The sequence below is a fragment of the Rhincodon typus genome, chromosome 27 (genome assembly GCF_021869965.1).
Source record: "Rhincodon typus isolate 14 chromosome 27, sRhiTyp1.1, whole genome shotgun sequence".
Taxonomy (NCBI): domain Eukaryota; kingdom Metazoa; phylum Chordata; class Chondrichthyes; order Orectolobiformes; family Rhincodontidae; genus Rhincodon; species Rhincodon typus.
In genome coordinates, this window is record NC_063358.1 from 35851451 (window position 1) to 35866954 (window position 15504).

At 40.6% G+C, this 15504-nt stretch overlaps 1 protein-coding gene across 2 annotated transcripts; it reads right to left on the reverse strand.

Moving 5' to 3' along the window:
- Window positions 1–5087: 5087 nt before the first annotated feature.
- Window positions 5088–15106, reverse strand: c19h1orf109 (c19h1orf109 homolog (H. sapiens)). Of its 2 annotated transcripts, none has more exons than XM_048613172.1 (5): window positions 14968–15106; window positions 11975–12265; window positions 9837–10016; window positions 8360–8478; window positions 5088–6140 (listed from the first exon to the last, which is right to left on the reverse strand). In XM_048613172.1, the coding sequence occupies exons 2-5, from the start codon at window positions 12244–12246 to the stop codon at window positions 6058–6060; spliced, it is 654 nt and encodes a 217-aa protein (XP_048469129.1). In that variant the 5' UTR covers window positions 12247–12265; window positions 14968–15106; the 3' UTR covers window positions 5088–6057. The 2 variants fall into 2 exon arrangements, with proteins under 2 accessions (XP_048469129.1, XP_020374323.2); XM_020518734.2 differs by lacking the exon at window positions 14968–15106 and adding an exon at window positions 14773–14905.
- Window positions 15107–15504: the final 398 nt, after the last annotated feature.

Genomic DNA, 15504 nt, shown 5'->3' on the forward strand with positions numbered 1-15504 from the left:
AAGTTGTTTATTTTTTGCAGTGGAACCACAGATGCATGTGATTCAAAGTCAGATGTATTTAAAATATATTCCAAGATTAGGGAGAACAGAACAGGAACTTGAGAGAAAAATGTGGAATGAGAGTCCATGAAAATGGGATTGAGCTATATACAGCTCTCATAGAATCCCTACGCTGTGGAAGCAGGCCATTCGGCCCATCGAGTCCACACTGATGCTCTGAACCCAGACTTACCCCCTACCCTATCCCGTAACGCTGCATTTCCCAAGGCTAATTCACCTATCCTGCACATCTTTGGACCCTCTGTAGTGAGCTACATTGAATATCTTTTCTCATCCATTTCTTGAGATATTTGACATACCTTGGCTTATTCAGTCTAAACAACTGTTCAATTCCACCCATTATAAATCCAGGATGTTCACCTCTGCTACTCAAAGGTCTTATCTATTTCTTTACTACGTACTTTTGTGTAAATCATATTAAGTTTGATCTAAATTTACCTTTATAAATAGCATTTTTATAACCTCAGGCACTGTTTAAGTGCAATCACTTTATACTCTCAGAGATATGGCTGGCAAAATCTCACAAAGCCATGCGATACTAACCAGATATATTCTGGCAATGCTGCAGGGATTCATATTGGTCAAAAAATTAGGAACAGCTTTCTAGATCAGCTTCCAATCCATAGGTTCTTTGATGTCTACCAGAGCGGTCAAGTGGTTCAATATTTCATCCAAAAGCTAGGGCCTCCAGCCATGCTGCATTAGTGCAAGAGTCCTGCTACTGAGCCAGTCGATGCACTAATCAAGATGGAGTCTGAGCAGAGTGCTCAACAGCTTGTAAACGATTTCCTCAGCATTAACCTGACTTGCTGTTTGTTGCTATAAATTGTTGGCTATGTTGAGTGTTCCTCTTCAAGACTGGCTTTTCCCATGCCAGTAAACCATTATGTTTGCCTCCTGTTCTATTTGTTTGTTAACAATCCCATTTGTGGTATCTTCCAAAAACAAGGTCAGCTAACAGCATCCCGTCACTATCTGCCTCCACTCCTACCTGCTTGTCCAACAGTCTTCCAGACCCACATGGTAAATAAATAGAATTTTCATTACCCAATTAGATGATTCTTAAATGTAAACACCCTCACACCTCCTATTTTGAATAGATAAATCAAGGAAGCATTTAAATAAAATGAAAAAAAAATGTTTTGTAACTTCATTTGAATTCAAATATTCCAAATTGCTTGCAATAGCGTCCAGATGAAATTTAACTTCCAAAAAAAAAAGACCCAAACAATGCTGCAGGGCTCACATCTATAAATTCATTGTTTAAACAGAAAGATTTGTTTAGTTTCTTTTGTAACCTAAGGTCAACGCAAAGGGTTTTGCAGCCAATTATGTAGTTTTAGTGGGTAACTGGTGTTAAATGAGGCATAACAGTCAAATTGTGGCAAAGTTCCAAAAACACACAAACACATACATTAAGAGTAAGAGCAGGCCACTGGGGTCCACTGTGCCAGTCAATAAGATTGTGGCTCATCTGATTACTCCACATTCCCAGCTACCCCAATAACCTTTCACACTCATGTTCAAAAGGAATCTAACTCTGCCTTTAGGAATATTCAAAGACTCTGCTTCTACCAAATTTCCAAAGACTCATGTCCCTCTGAGGGAAACAATTCTCCTCATTAGCACCTTAAATAAGCAACCCCTCGTATTCAACCAGCAACCCCTAGCTCAAGATCATCTCATAAAAGGAGACATCCTAGGATCTTATGTTGAGTTAGGTTGTCTTTTACTCTTCTAAACTCCATGAGATACAAGCCTATCCTGTTCAATCTTTCCTCATAAGATAAACTGCCTATTCTTGACATTGGTCTAGAAAATCTTCTCTGAACTATTTCCAATGCATTTATGCCCTTCTTTAAATAAGGACACCAACAATATATGATGCACACCAGATGTGAACTTACTTTTGCATTCAACTCCCTTTGGAAAATAACATTTTATTAGCTTTCATGATTAATTGCTGTACTATGTGCTAATTTTGAAATTCACGCCTAGCATACTCAGATCCCTCTGCTTCACTGTTGCTTTTCCATTTTTGTGCCAAACTGGAAGTTCTGCCACTGTAGAAATAACATTTTCTCTAAAGTCTCACACTAGGTAAGCCCCCAGTATTGCAAGTCCTCATTTGTCACGATGTATTTCAAATGGTGTCCTGTACCAGCCATCATTTCTGTTGACAAACCCCCAACTATCACACTAACCAAAGTGTGAACTCAGTAACTGACAACATAACATTGTTCAGATAGGATTGCACTCACTTGCTACAGCAGACAAGCCTTCTGCTAGTTTTCAAACAACAGAAAATAATATCAGAGAGTCAGGTTTGTTATGATTATAGTGAAAATGGACTATCAATATCATCTTTTGACTTCAATACTCAAGACTTCTATGGACTAAAAGTGATTTTAAAAACGACACTGCTGATGTAAAAGGGCTGCTGTGATCACCTGACAAGCTAGATGACACAAAATTGCTGCCTTGGAATGTACCATTTTAAGCAAAAGGCAGATCAAGGAACTCAGCAACGACTCATGAAATTCACATTTCTTGTTTTGTACATACTTGCAAGGCAGCACGGTGGCTCAGTGGTTAATAGTGCTGCCTCACAGCATCAGGGACCCAGATTCAACGCCATCTCAGGCATTTGTCAGTGTGGAGTTTGTATGTTCTCCCTGTGTCTGTGTGGATTTCCTCCGGGTGCTCCGGTTTCCTCTCAGTGCAAAGATGTGCAAGTTAAGTGGATTAACCATGCTAATTTGCCCATAGTGTCCAGGACTGTGCAAGCTAGTGGGGTTAGCTATGGGAAATACAGGGTTACAGGTGTGGGGCTGGATGGGATGTTCTTTGGAGGGTCAGTGTGCACTCAATGGGCCAAATGGCCTGTTTCCACACTGTAGGGATTCTATGATAACTGCACCAGTTGCAAGATTAAAAGGTTGCCTACAACTATCCAGTTTGATATGAAACAATGACACAGAAATTAGAATCCACAAAAGAATTGTACATCAGCAGCATCCTTTGAGGAAAATGAGAGAAAGCAACAAGCTTTTCTCTTTGAATTGCAGAATCCAGCACCAGTACAAAATCAACTGGTAAAATTTGTCATTCATGAGAAATAAGATCTCCAAACTTCACTGCTGAAGAAACAGGAGATTAGCAAAGAAGCTGAACTCGGATCCTTTCATCCTCACGATCTAAGGGATTCTTACGATCTGTAAGTGTATTTGCTTTTACCTTCCCATCTGTAAAAGGCAATGCACAACCCATTTCTTTGAAAGCTCATTCCTGGTATTTGTGTCTGTTTGTTGTTTGTTCCTTTTTCAGCACAATGTGGCATTTCACTTGGAGCTCGTGTACTTGGTCGCTGCGTTTGTGCTCTTCGACACTGCTGGGCAGCAGCAGGCACACAGCAGCCTGGGTCTCCCAGAAGCTGATGATGCTGCGCTTGTTATTACAACAGCCTCCCCCACAATGTGCTTGACAAACAAGTACATGATGCTCACAGTCTTGGAGCAGATGCCGCTGTCAGCAGTTTGTTGTTGCATTTTATTTTCTTCTTCAGGGCATTGGATAATAAACTTAGTTAAACAGATCTAGTGGACAGTTTCAACTGAAGTGTAATAACTATCTTTAAAAATGAAAGAAATGTGATTCAATTGACCAAGATGGGGTTTAAAAAGGGGAGCTATGATCTCTCCTCAAGTCACAGCTGGCAAGTCAGGCTTATTAACAATTAAAATTAAACAGAACACGGATACTTCACAGCAATCCCCAATTGAATTTCCTGCTTGGGATTAAAAATAAGTGCATCTTTAAAAATCTCTGCTCAATACCTGCAATATTCACACACATTGGCTTTGGTCTATCGTCAGGGAATTTCTGGGTGCTGATCTTTACCTCGATGGCCAATATGTACAAGACCCTTTAACAAGTTGTAAATAACTCCCTGCACTTTTCCTGGTTAATCTGGCCTGCAGTGAATATCTTATTTACTAATATGGGAGCGAGGAGTGCCCATTTCTGCCTGGGACCACGAGTGTATAGTGCAAGAAATTGGCATCCTACAACACAGATCAGCATCAACATAGCTCGCTTGGACTAGTTTCCATTTGGTTAAAGAAAGGACAGAGCAAACCTTTAAAAATTCTTTCTACCCATCTCATATCCACATGCCCTCCCCATCCCTAACTCTCCCCAGATTTCCTGGGTTTTCTCTAAAAATCAGGTTTTTCACCTCTCCAAGAGGACTGCCTGGTGCTGGGTGAGACAAGGACTTTCTGCACCATGAGACGTCACAACTTTCAGACAGGCTGAATAGACCTTAGAGGTTTATAAAATCATGAATGGCAGGTGCTTTTTTTCCCCCTAAGGTGGGGTATTTCAAGACTAGGGGGCATATTTTTTAAGGTGAGAGGAGAAAGATTTAAAAAAAGACCAGGATTTTTTTTTTCCCTTTACACAGAGAGTGGTTCATGCTTGGAATGAACTTCCAGAGGAAGTGGTGGATGTGGGTACAGTTATAACATTTAGATAAGTGCATGAATAAGAAATGTTTAGAGGGGTATAGGCCATGCACAGGCAGGCGGGATTAGTTTAGTTTGGGATTATGGTCAGCATGGACTGGGTGGACCAAAGGGTCTATTTCCGTACTGTAACAATTTCCATTGGTAAAATTTAAAAGGTGTCTTTCGAAAAGCTCTCAAATCAAAGCACTGCATTCCTGAAACTCACCAAGGCCCACAGCCATTTACTGTAAACTGATTATTTTCAAAACACAAATGCCAGCAGCCTTTTTGAAGTGGTTTCTACTTGGTTTTCAATCAAAACAAACTTACTGAAGAATTACTGCCTCCTTGCCCTAATGCCCTCACAATTTACTAGTGATGATTGCATACTCTTGCTAGATCAGTTGCTGTGATAACTAAAACAAAGTGACTGCTAGGATCCCACACAAATGCAATGTTAAAAAAAAATTATATTTTGAAACATGATTGAAATAGATCTATTTATAAAACAGAAAAAAGTTTTCAGCCATAAATTAGTTTATTTTACTGCAGGACTAGCTTGCAAAGCTGTTCAAAGCTCTTAATTGAATTGCAGGTATCCTGCACTACATAAGAATTTCTGTGAAATTCATGTTGTACTGGTCATCTCCAGCAGGTGAGAGGCCCTGCCTCCAATTGTCTAAGGTCAGGTTTTCCAAGTTGCGATGGTGGTGGTGGTGACGGTTAGGACTGAAGATGTCTTGGGGAGGGGGTGCTTCAGGGTCTGAAGCCACAGAGGATTCTCTCCCTTTGCAGCCCCACCCAACCCACCAGAAACCAAACAGTTGCACTGTCAAAATTGGTGCCATAAAGAAACAGAATCTCAGGCTACCAGGATCCCTTTATACTGTGGTAACATGCCACATCGGAGACATTCACTTCTCCTCAGGTGGGTGCCTCAGCTGTATGCACCATTAACAAAGCCAACGTCCACAGCATATTTCTGAATGAGTCAGTGTCTCAAGCAACAGTCAAGTGTTCCAGTCCAACTTGACCTTAACACTCCCTCCCCTTCACCCCACTCACTCTTCCCCTTCCTTCCCACCTGCATTCCCTACTCCACCAGAAACTCCTGGGCCTTTGCAAGATGTGGAAACGCAGTCACCAACTCTTTATTTTGAAAGTAGCAGTACGTGAGATAATTTCCCATTCTATTATTCACTCACTTTCTGTGGAAGTGTATGACTGAAATACAAAACTTCCAGTTGGAAACCATGGACAGATTTTTGCTGCAGCTCCAACGTTAGAACAGGACTGCATCTGCACTTTAGTTCAAAAAGGATGCATCTAAATAAAAATGAAGTAGAAATACCAATTAGTCTACACTTGAGACCTAGTTAGGCTGCATTCGTAGTATGCAAGGGGTAGGTGATTTTACCCCTGAACTACATTCCACATCAGGATGTAGTGAACCACCACTTTCATCAGATCAAATAGCTTCAAGTAGAAATCAAACTCCTGACAGTTCCAGTGAAGGGCCATTCAAGGAGCTGTGGCAAATTTCCATGAAGTATGTCACTTTCAGTAAAGTATCTGCAACAGTAAAACAAAGAGAGAACGTCAGTGATCCTATGAATACCACAGACAAACAACTTTCATGAATACAAGTATAAACACATGTTCCACCAATTCAGATTTAATGGAAGAGTATCATTTGTGCAACTGATTGTGTTTTCACTTTCAGGGTCTGAACATCATTGCAAAGGTTGACTTTTATTACTCAATCTTTATTGTCATAAGTGAGTGGCTTGCTAGGGCTGTTCAGAGGACAGTGAAGAGTTAACCACAACTGCAGTTCTTTCAGTTTTTATTTAGTATTTAACTCACTGCCACATCTCTTCCAGGTATGCTCACCTTGAAGTTCTGTTCTCTATCCTATCGTTTACTCCCTACCCCAACCCCCTCCCCTTTTATCTGCATATAAACTGACGTTTTCCTAGCCACCATCAGTTCTGAGGAAGGGTCACCAGACCTGAAACGTTAACTGTCTCTTCCCTCAGATGCTGCCAGACCTGCTGAGCTTTTCCAGCAACTTTATTTTTGTTCCTGATTTACAGCAGCCACAGTTCTTTCAGTTTTTAACCACATCGGCTGGATTAGAAGGACATGTCACTTTTCCTAAAGTCAATCAGATTTCAAACCGATTGTTAAATTGTACTTTTTATTGATGTCAGCTTTCTAGTCAGAGTCATTACAACAAAGAAAGGTCATTTGGCCTGTTGGGCCCATTCCATTCTTTGTGGCGCTGATAATTTATCTCCCTCATCTGTCTATCCAATTTCCTTCTGGAATCGTTTTGACTCACACCACCCTCAAAAGGCTGCAAGTTTAAGCTCATTACCACTTGCTGCATAAAAATGGTTTTTATCACAACTTTTCTTTATCTATTACTTAAATTTATCATAATCTTTGTACTGCACTTTCAAATCTTCCTTCATCTCCTCTGTTCCAAGAACAATCCCAGTGCACCCAGAGTTTTACAGAACAGAAAAAAGCCCCCAACATACCCTGCGCCAGTCATCAAGCATCTATCTATTCCAATCCTGTTTTTCAGTACTTGATACACGGCATTGTGTGCCAAGACATTTCAAGTGATCTCTAATTGTCATGATGGTTAAGACCAATTTTGGAGCTAAATTCCCTCAATTCTGAAACAATTCTTGTGAATCTCCGTTTCAGGATTTTCACATTATTTCTATAAGTATAGTGACCAAAAATGGGCTCAATACTCTAGTTTTGGATTAAGCAGAGCTTTCTAGAGGATCAGCATAATTTCAATTCCTTTGCAAATAATACCTCAATTTATGAAGCCAAAGAACTCTTGATTCGCTAACTACACTTACAATGTCAAACAGCTTTCAAAGATCTGTTTATTAACTGCAGAAAGTTTCTTTATCCCTGCACACTTTAGAATGTTGCCATCAGACTTGTATTTCCTCCATCCCTTTTATCAAAACGCATCACCTCACACTTCTTCCATTAAACTTCAACCACCATTTCTCTACGTACCCTGCTAGCCAGTTGCAATCCTGCTCCAAACTATTGTTATCACCACCACAGACTTCCATATCTTTAAGTGGGGAATCAGCAGTAAGTTTTCCTAATGTACCTAATGTCCCAATATCCAATATTCTGTCTCAAGTAAGAGTGGTTCCAGCACTGAATTTTGAGAAATACCATAATCTACTATCCTTTACTGAAAAACAACTATTTACAAAATTTATTGTCGTCTTAAGCCAATGTTTTAAATCATCATTTTCCATGAACCCCAATTTTATTAACCAGTTTATTATGAGGTACTTTGTGAAAAACTTCTTAAAATCCTTACAGACAGCATCTATTGTATTCTCCCTTTAACAAAACCATTAAAGGCAAAATACTGCAGATGCTGGAAATCTGAAACAAACACAGGATGTTGGAGAAACTCAACAGGTCTGGTTGCATCTGTGGAGACAAACAGTTAAGGTTTCAAGTCAAGTCTGACTTTTCTTCAGAAACCCTGTCCTGATTCAAATAGAAGTATTATAGACATCTGTGGTACTTGCTCCAGGTTTTAAAATTCCTACAGTCCTCCTCCCAATTTTGCTCCTTTTCTTCCTTTACCTCCAAAAAAAAAAAAAGGCACTAATTAGATTATGGTTCCACAGATCCAAGAAGCAGTAAATCACCCAAATCGTCATTCTGTTAACCTACTGGAGATAATGGTCAAGGCAAGCTATGAACAGGAGATTAAAGAAACAACAACAAATTACCTGGAACCAAGTCCTGATCCACCTGCTCCGACACACTGCTCCAGGATTGAGGGAGAGCCTGAAGATTTGGTAGATTAGCAGGACCAATATTGTGAAGTAAGAGTTTTCTGGACAGATATCTTGAACATTTGTTAATGAATATTTAGTGATGGAGTGACAACAAATTCAAGGGTCAGATGAACCTTTAGCTGCCAGTTGCCTGTAACCTCCTTTAACCAACAACTTGCATTTACATAGTGCCTCAACTCTATCAGTACAAGCCAAGACACAAAGTGTTGGAAGTCCAATCCACAAAGCATGAAAATCAAGGGAGATTGCTGAAATTTTGGATACAAGTGGGGTTGTTTGGAGGTGGAGAAAGGGTGGGGTTTAGGAAAAAAAGGGGCTCATTTTCAGGGAGACAAAAACAGGGCAGTACCTTGAAATGATGGCCAGTTATCCCTTGCCAATGTCACTACAGTCACAGCACATTCACCCAGCCTGTTGGTCTGTAGCTAGAGCCACACCCTCCCCCTCCATTGAGTCAAACAGACAGCAGTCTTTTTAAAAAAGTCTATTCAGGGATCCTCTGACGTAAACAGGATTCCAGCTGCCATGTTTTTTAAACTTACCAGGTAAATTCCCCTTACTGCTCTCGTTCCCTTTATGAATATCCTACCCATTCTCCTCAGGCCTGCAGGATCCAGCCAGAAAGCCAGAGGTTGAGATGGTCAGTTCCTAGCTACCTTTCTTGACATGTTTGGCTGCCTGTCACAGACTGCCAGCCTGAAAGTGAGGTCCAACTGAAGTATAACCAAGAACAGCAGATGCTGGAGGTGTGAAACAACAGAAAAAAAATTGCTGGAGTATCTGTGGTGAGAGAAACAGAGTTAGCATTTCAAGTCCAGGGACCCTTCTTCAGAACTCCTCAAGAAGGGTCACTGGACTCAAAATGTTAACTCCGTTTCTCTCTTCACAGATGCTGCCAGACTTACGGAGTTTCTCCAGTAATTTCATTTTTGTTTATTCCAATTAAAGTATGTCAGGCCTTCTCCTGAAGATTGCCATTTAGATTATGCTCTGAGCAACTACTCACGCCAACATGTGGATGTGGTCATAAGGTAGATGAATGCTCTGCCAGCAATAGCTCATAAGGAACAGGGACTGCATTGAATGAAACTGAAAGGGCAGACAATGTGAGCAGGAATTGAGAGGCCAGGTATAAGGAAGTCAACTCTGACAGACTGTCCAGAGTGGAAGGCCTGCTTCCTCAAACAATTCAGTTAGAAAACTAGTAAAGAAGTACTTTACGTCACAAATCACACCTGCCTATCTCCATTTCAGATCAGAAGCTGCTGATACCAAAAGCTTTTCCAATCCCACCACCCCTCTTGTCCGTTACCCTGAATCAACACACCCCATTACTGGTCCTACACTTCCAGTGAAGTTACAGTTGAGTGACACGCCAGGAGGTGGAGAGACCAACATTAAAGGATACTGCCTTCTGTAAAACCGCTGGACATCCTGAAGCCACTCCAGCATATCTGCTGCAGAAGGACAGAGACATGTGCGCTCTAGAACGGCAGTCAACCCAATGGTGTTAGCCTGTTTCTCATACATTTGGAAGCATGCTGTCACTTGGTTAGTCACTGTGTCCCGCACCTTTTTCAAGGCACTCCTTGACAGATGTTAAAAAAGAGACCATTAGATCGACCAACATTGAATAACAAAACACATTCAAGTTATAGCCACACAGAAAAAAAATTTTATAGGCACATTCCTCCCTGGCTTCCTATGAAATCTCTTTAGAGAAGTAACTGTGACCACAATTTAGGTGTAATTTCACAGGAATTCAAATCAATTTTAGTAGTAATACAAGAATGTTAATTTTCAAATCAGCTTTAATCAGCATTCATGCACCACCTAATGAACTTAAAATAGGCACCTAACTCCGATTGCAAAAATCAGCTTAGTTCATTTATCTCAGAGTCAAAACTGATGTTCCAGTTTAATAAAAGAATGCTGCACTATCATCGAGTGCGGTACTTTCGATCAGATGCTCAACAAGTTTGATTTAATATCAACAACACAATTTAAAAGATCAGGAAATTTTTACAGTGGCCAAGCCAGCAATTTTATTTCAGCCACCAGAAACAATTTGTTATTTATGGGACCCAAGTTTGTCCATTTGGTTTACTGCTACTGCCAAGTGCCAAACAGATGGCAGTTACTTGCAATAATATATTTTTAGCATTATAATGCTTTAATTTGTTTGTTTCTGTCCACAACTCTTCTCCTGAAGAAATAATCTTTCAGAGTTCTGACTGAGCAACAAGAGAATTAACAACGAGGCAACAGTTTACTCAATCCAAAGTTAATGACATCACATTATTCAGAATGGATTTATTCCGGAAAGCTATGAGAGATTTACAATAAGTCTGAATTTGTAACTTACACACAAGGCTTCAATATGAAGTTTTATCAACATAATCAATGTGCAGCCAACCCACACAGACCAAAAAGCTCATCCCCATTTAACTTCACAAATTGCCTAAAGCTTGCTGACCTCACCTGTGATGTCAGCCAACACCCAGTAACTGGCTTCAGCATCAAAGTGTTGGGCAGGTAAGAAAGCAAAGAGGAATAAGAACAGGGAGTACCTGGAGAAATCAAACTGGTGGCATTTGTGGAAAGAGAAACAAGAAGGTCAATGCTCTGAGTCCAAAATTAACTTCTTCAGAACTGAACAGTGAGGTTGAAAAGACAAGTTTTATACTGTAGAAAATATGAAACATAAGGAGAGGTCAGGGAAGGTTACAAAGTAGGGGAGATTAGAAATCACAGGTGTCACAAAACAAAAAGCAAACAAGTAATAAGATCTGTAGAGAAGAGAGATGGGTGCAGAATTGGAGGTTGATAGCAGTAATAGAAAGTGCTGGAAACACTTGGCAGAGCTAGCAAAGAGAGTTACCATTTGTTATCCAGTGCCTAGTAAGAAGTGTACTTCGAACACAAACTGACTAACAAACCTAAAACAATCACCTAGTGTCAGATGTTAAAAACATTTTTTCCAGACTAAATATCAAAGGCTGCACAGCTCCTGAGAAAGTAAACCCTAGCAGAAGTCAGTGCCAGGAGAGATAAAATAGCCAATATTATTCTACTTTTCTCCAGGTTTTCAGAAATTACACTACCAATCACAATTACTACTATGGAGAGAAAAATGTGAATAAATGAATCAAAACTGAGCCGATAGTGAGTGGGAAGTTCAGCAATTCAAGGTAGGCTATAAACACATCTCTGTCACAAAGGCCTTACTCTGACCTCGGATTTATCAGGTCAGTGCGTCAGAACTGGCAAGTGTTGTATTCTCCAAAACCAACATAGTATTATAATAAGCACAAGAATTAACAAATGAGAGCTTAGGATAATTCTATCCATTTTCTGCAGAAATCTGGATCCCTTTGAGCCAATGTTCCTGTAGATGCCATCGGCATTTCTAGAAAAAAAAATTGCACATTTAGTGCCAAATGTAGCCTGACTTTGACAATAAACGACTTGGTGGTTGTACAAATAAATGTCACGAGACAGTACTTCAGGCTTAATTATCAATAGATGAGTGATGCTGGAACCTACATTTTCTCACCAAGGTTTTCCAAATTGATTTCGATAGCCTGAGTGAGTTTGTATTTCAGACGGCATTGTAAATCAGGGAACACTCGAAAGGGGGTATTCATAAACACAACTTTGTTGCACGCTTGCAGTTGCTCTGCCAAGTTACTCAGCGAACTCAGGATTGGGATACATTCCGTCAGTGTACTTTCCCACAAATTTTGTTGCTGCTCAATAACGTGGAAACATTTCTCCAGAACTTGATGAACAGCCAGCAAGGCTTGACTCTGAGCCATGACTTTCTGCTACAATAACCTAAAAAGAAAATCACAAGCAAATAAATCCAATTGACAAGAAAAAATATTCAGTGAAATACAAATATCCAAAGAAATAAAAAGGTAAAGCATGTGTTTGATTTGTGGAAGTGATATTAAAAGATATTTTTAAATATATGAATTAGCAAACTATGTCCTTTAAAACTGCAGATATTAAAACAAAACATTCTGAAAATATCTGGTCATTCTTACAATTAAATTTTATATTTTGAGTTAGCTTTATCTTGGGCTCTAATTTTTCCCTCTTTGTCAACCTTTGTTATTCTCTACTGGTTTTATATTCTGTTCAATCTTGTGACCTGTACAATTATCTCCCTATAAAACTGATGCTATATTTATGTTTTTTCCTTAACTACCATGGTTGCCACAATAACCAAGAGATTGGTACTGAGTAAATTCTTGGAGCTATGGCTGGCACATCCCTGGGTCCAGACGGACTTCATCCTATGGCCTTAAGTGAAGTGACTTGTGAGATGGCTGCTTTTAATTTTCCAACATTCCCTCAATTTGGGGAAAATGGAGGCATGGCGGAGTAGTCATGTCACTAGACTATTAATCCAGGTTAATATTCTGGGGACATGGAATCAAACATGGGTTTGAATCCCCAATGGCAAATGGTGAAATTTAAATTCAATAAAAAGCTAGCTAGTGGTGACCATGTAATCACCACTGTTAAATAAATCTGGTTCATTAATGTACTTTATGGAAGATAATCTGTCTCTCTCTGGTCTGACGTAAATGTGACCTAAGACCCACAGAAACGTGGTTGACTCTTATGTGCTCTCTGGGCAATAAATGTCATCTGGGCAATGCCACATCCTGCATATGGATTAAGGGAGTTTTATTAGACTGGAAGAAAGTGAAAATGGCACAATTCTTTTCAAATCAGACTTAAAGCAGGAACTCATAAGCCAGTTAGCTCAACATCAGCCATTGGCAGATGTTAAAAGCTATTGTTAAAGACAAAAGCACTTTGAAAAAATTCAAGGTAATCACAGAGTCAACATAGCTTTGTGAAAGGGAAATTAATTTTTTTGGAGTTCGTAAAACCAACAACTGACCCAGCATTCACTGCTGTTTGTGGAAGAGAGTGTTCCAAACATCTACCACCTTGTGTGTGTAGAAGAGCTTCCTAACATCTCTCCTGAATTGTCTGGCCTTATTTCTCAAACTATGCCCCCTAGTTTGAGGATTCCCAACCAGTGGAAATAGTTTACCTACCTTTTCTTTTCCTGTTACCTCACTTTGATTTAAATCATGAAGACTACCTATTTCAGCCCCTGCTTGTTTTGAAAATGTCAACCATGTTTTCCAGACGAGAATATTTCATGCCTCTCGTCCTTTGTAGTCTTGAGCGCATCCAAAACCCTGCTATCTGTATTTTAATTTCCAATAAAATATTGGTGTACCCAGCACACTCTATTGCAGTTATTGTGTTTGCTGATCTGCGTTTGCTTCCAAATCTCAGTAGATTAAATATAAAATATTTAAACTCCAGAATTTTCTTACACTCTGTGACCTTCTCCAACCCTACAAAGCTTCAACAACGCTGCATACCCCCAACTTCAACCTGCCGTGCATCCCTTCCTAAAAAAGCTGTTGCTTGCAGATGTGGAATTCCTCCTTCAACTGGCCTCTTCGACTTAAAACCTAATTCTGAATTTTAAGTTTCTTATTAATTTCAAAAATATACTTTATTCATTAAAAATATCGTGTATTATAAATAAATATAATACACACAGTACAGATCTGTACAATAGCATATCAAGAAAACAAACAAACATCGGAGTTTGATTCTATCCAAACAAACCAAAGACATCTTTTTGAGTTTTAAGTCTTCTACGTAAACGCGTCCCTTCCGCAACTCAAGTGAGAATTTCTGATTACAATCTTGCGTGGTACTGACAAAAAAAAAACACATCTCTATCCCACCGACATTTACAGAAGTGGTTAACAGCATGATCGTCTGCAATAGAGAACAGATACCGGCCAGTTCACCAGGGAACCACACTCTTTGGAAATGGTGCCAAAGGATCTGTCAGGGGCATCTGAGCAGGCATGTGGGGGATCTCTGGTTAATATCTCACATGGGCGATGGAATCACTGTGCTCCTGTGAACTAACCGCCTTTGGGCAGCTGCATGGAAGCAATGGAAATGAACTACAGTCAGCAACGAAAGCCCCCTCACAAAACGTTGCTGCTGACACTTTTCGAAGAATGTGCTGGAGAAGGGTCAGCCGACCCGCAGCGTTAACCCTGTTTCTTTCCCCACACATGCTGCCTGGCCTGCTGAGACTCCCCCAACAATTTCTGCCTTCGGTTCAAGTTTTCAGACACTCGAGGAGGGCACGATGCGCCACCAGAGCGGCTGCGTAAGCAGCTCAACCAGTCAACCGACCCTACGCGCCCAAGCGGGGGAGAAAGATAAAGTAATATCATATTATATTATGTTATACCCCACCCCACATTCTGGGCCAACGTACTCACATGTTCGACGGCGGTGAGTGAAACTCCAGAGCAGGTCGATAGCAAACGTCCCGGCCGCACGCCGCCTTATCCGCGCCTGCGCACACCTCACCCAACCACCAGGACTACAACCCCCATGACACTCTGCGCTCCGTAAAATTTTTTTTTAACCCATCTCGCAGGTATATGAATATCACTGAGAAGTTAAAGACATACATGCTTATTTTCATGATCTTTTCCTCCTTGGAGTTTAAAAATGATTTATTTGCTGAAAGTTGAATTTTGGACGGTTGCTCTGTGAAGTGACATCCCACTATGATGGGCGATTGGATAGGTTCTGGGCCAGCCACGCTGCGATTGGCCGTGTCCTGGACAGTTCGTGCTGTGAATGGCTGATATCTGGGACAGCTGCGCTGTGATTGGCTGATATCTGGGCCACCTGTGCTGTGATTGGTTGGGCACGGGGATTCAATCTGCTCTGGTCCATTCACGTCATGCTACCGAAAGCACACCAATGGCTCGGAGATAACAAGGTGTAGAGCTGGATGAACACAGCAGGCCAAGCAGCATCAGAGGAGCAGGAAAGCTGACGTTTCAGGCCTAGACCCTTCATCAGAAATGGGGGAGGGGAAGGGGGATCTGAAATAAATAGGGAGAGAGGGGGAGGCGGATAGAGGAGAAGATAGGTCAAAGAGGCGGGGATGGAGCCAGTAAAGGTGAGTGTAGGTGGGGAGTTAGGGAGGAGATAGGTCA

Excerpts from the sequence above, each read along its gene's own strand:
- c19h1orf109 (XM_048613172.1), bottom strand. The coding sequence starts at position 12,246 with ATGGCTCAGAGTCAAGCCTTGCTGGCTGTTCATCAAGTTCTGGAGAAA. Across the intron at positions 10,017-11,974 it reads GAAAACCTTGGTGAGAAAAT|GAGTGCCTTGAAAAAGGTGC; the intron begins GTAGGTTCCAGC and ends ACATCTGTCAAG. Across the intron at positions 6,141-8,359 it reads GGATCAGGACTTGGTTCCAG|ATACTTTACTGAAAGTGACA; the intron begins GTAATTTGTTGT and ends TTACTGTTGCAG.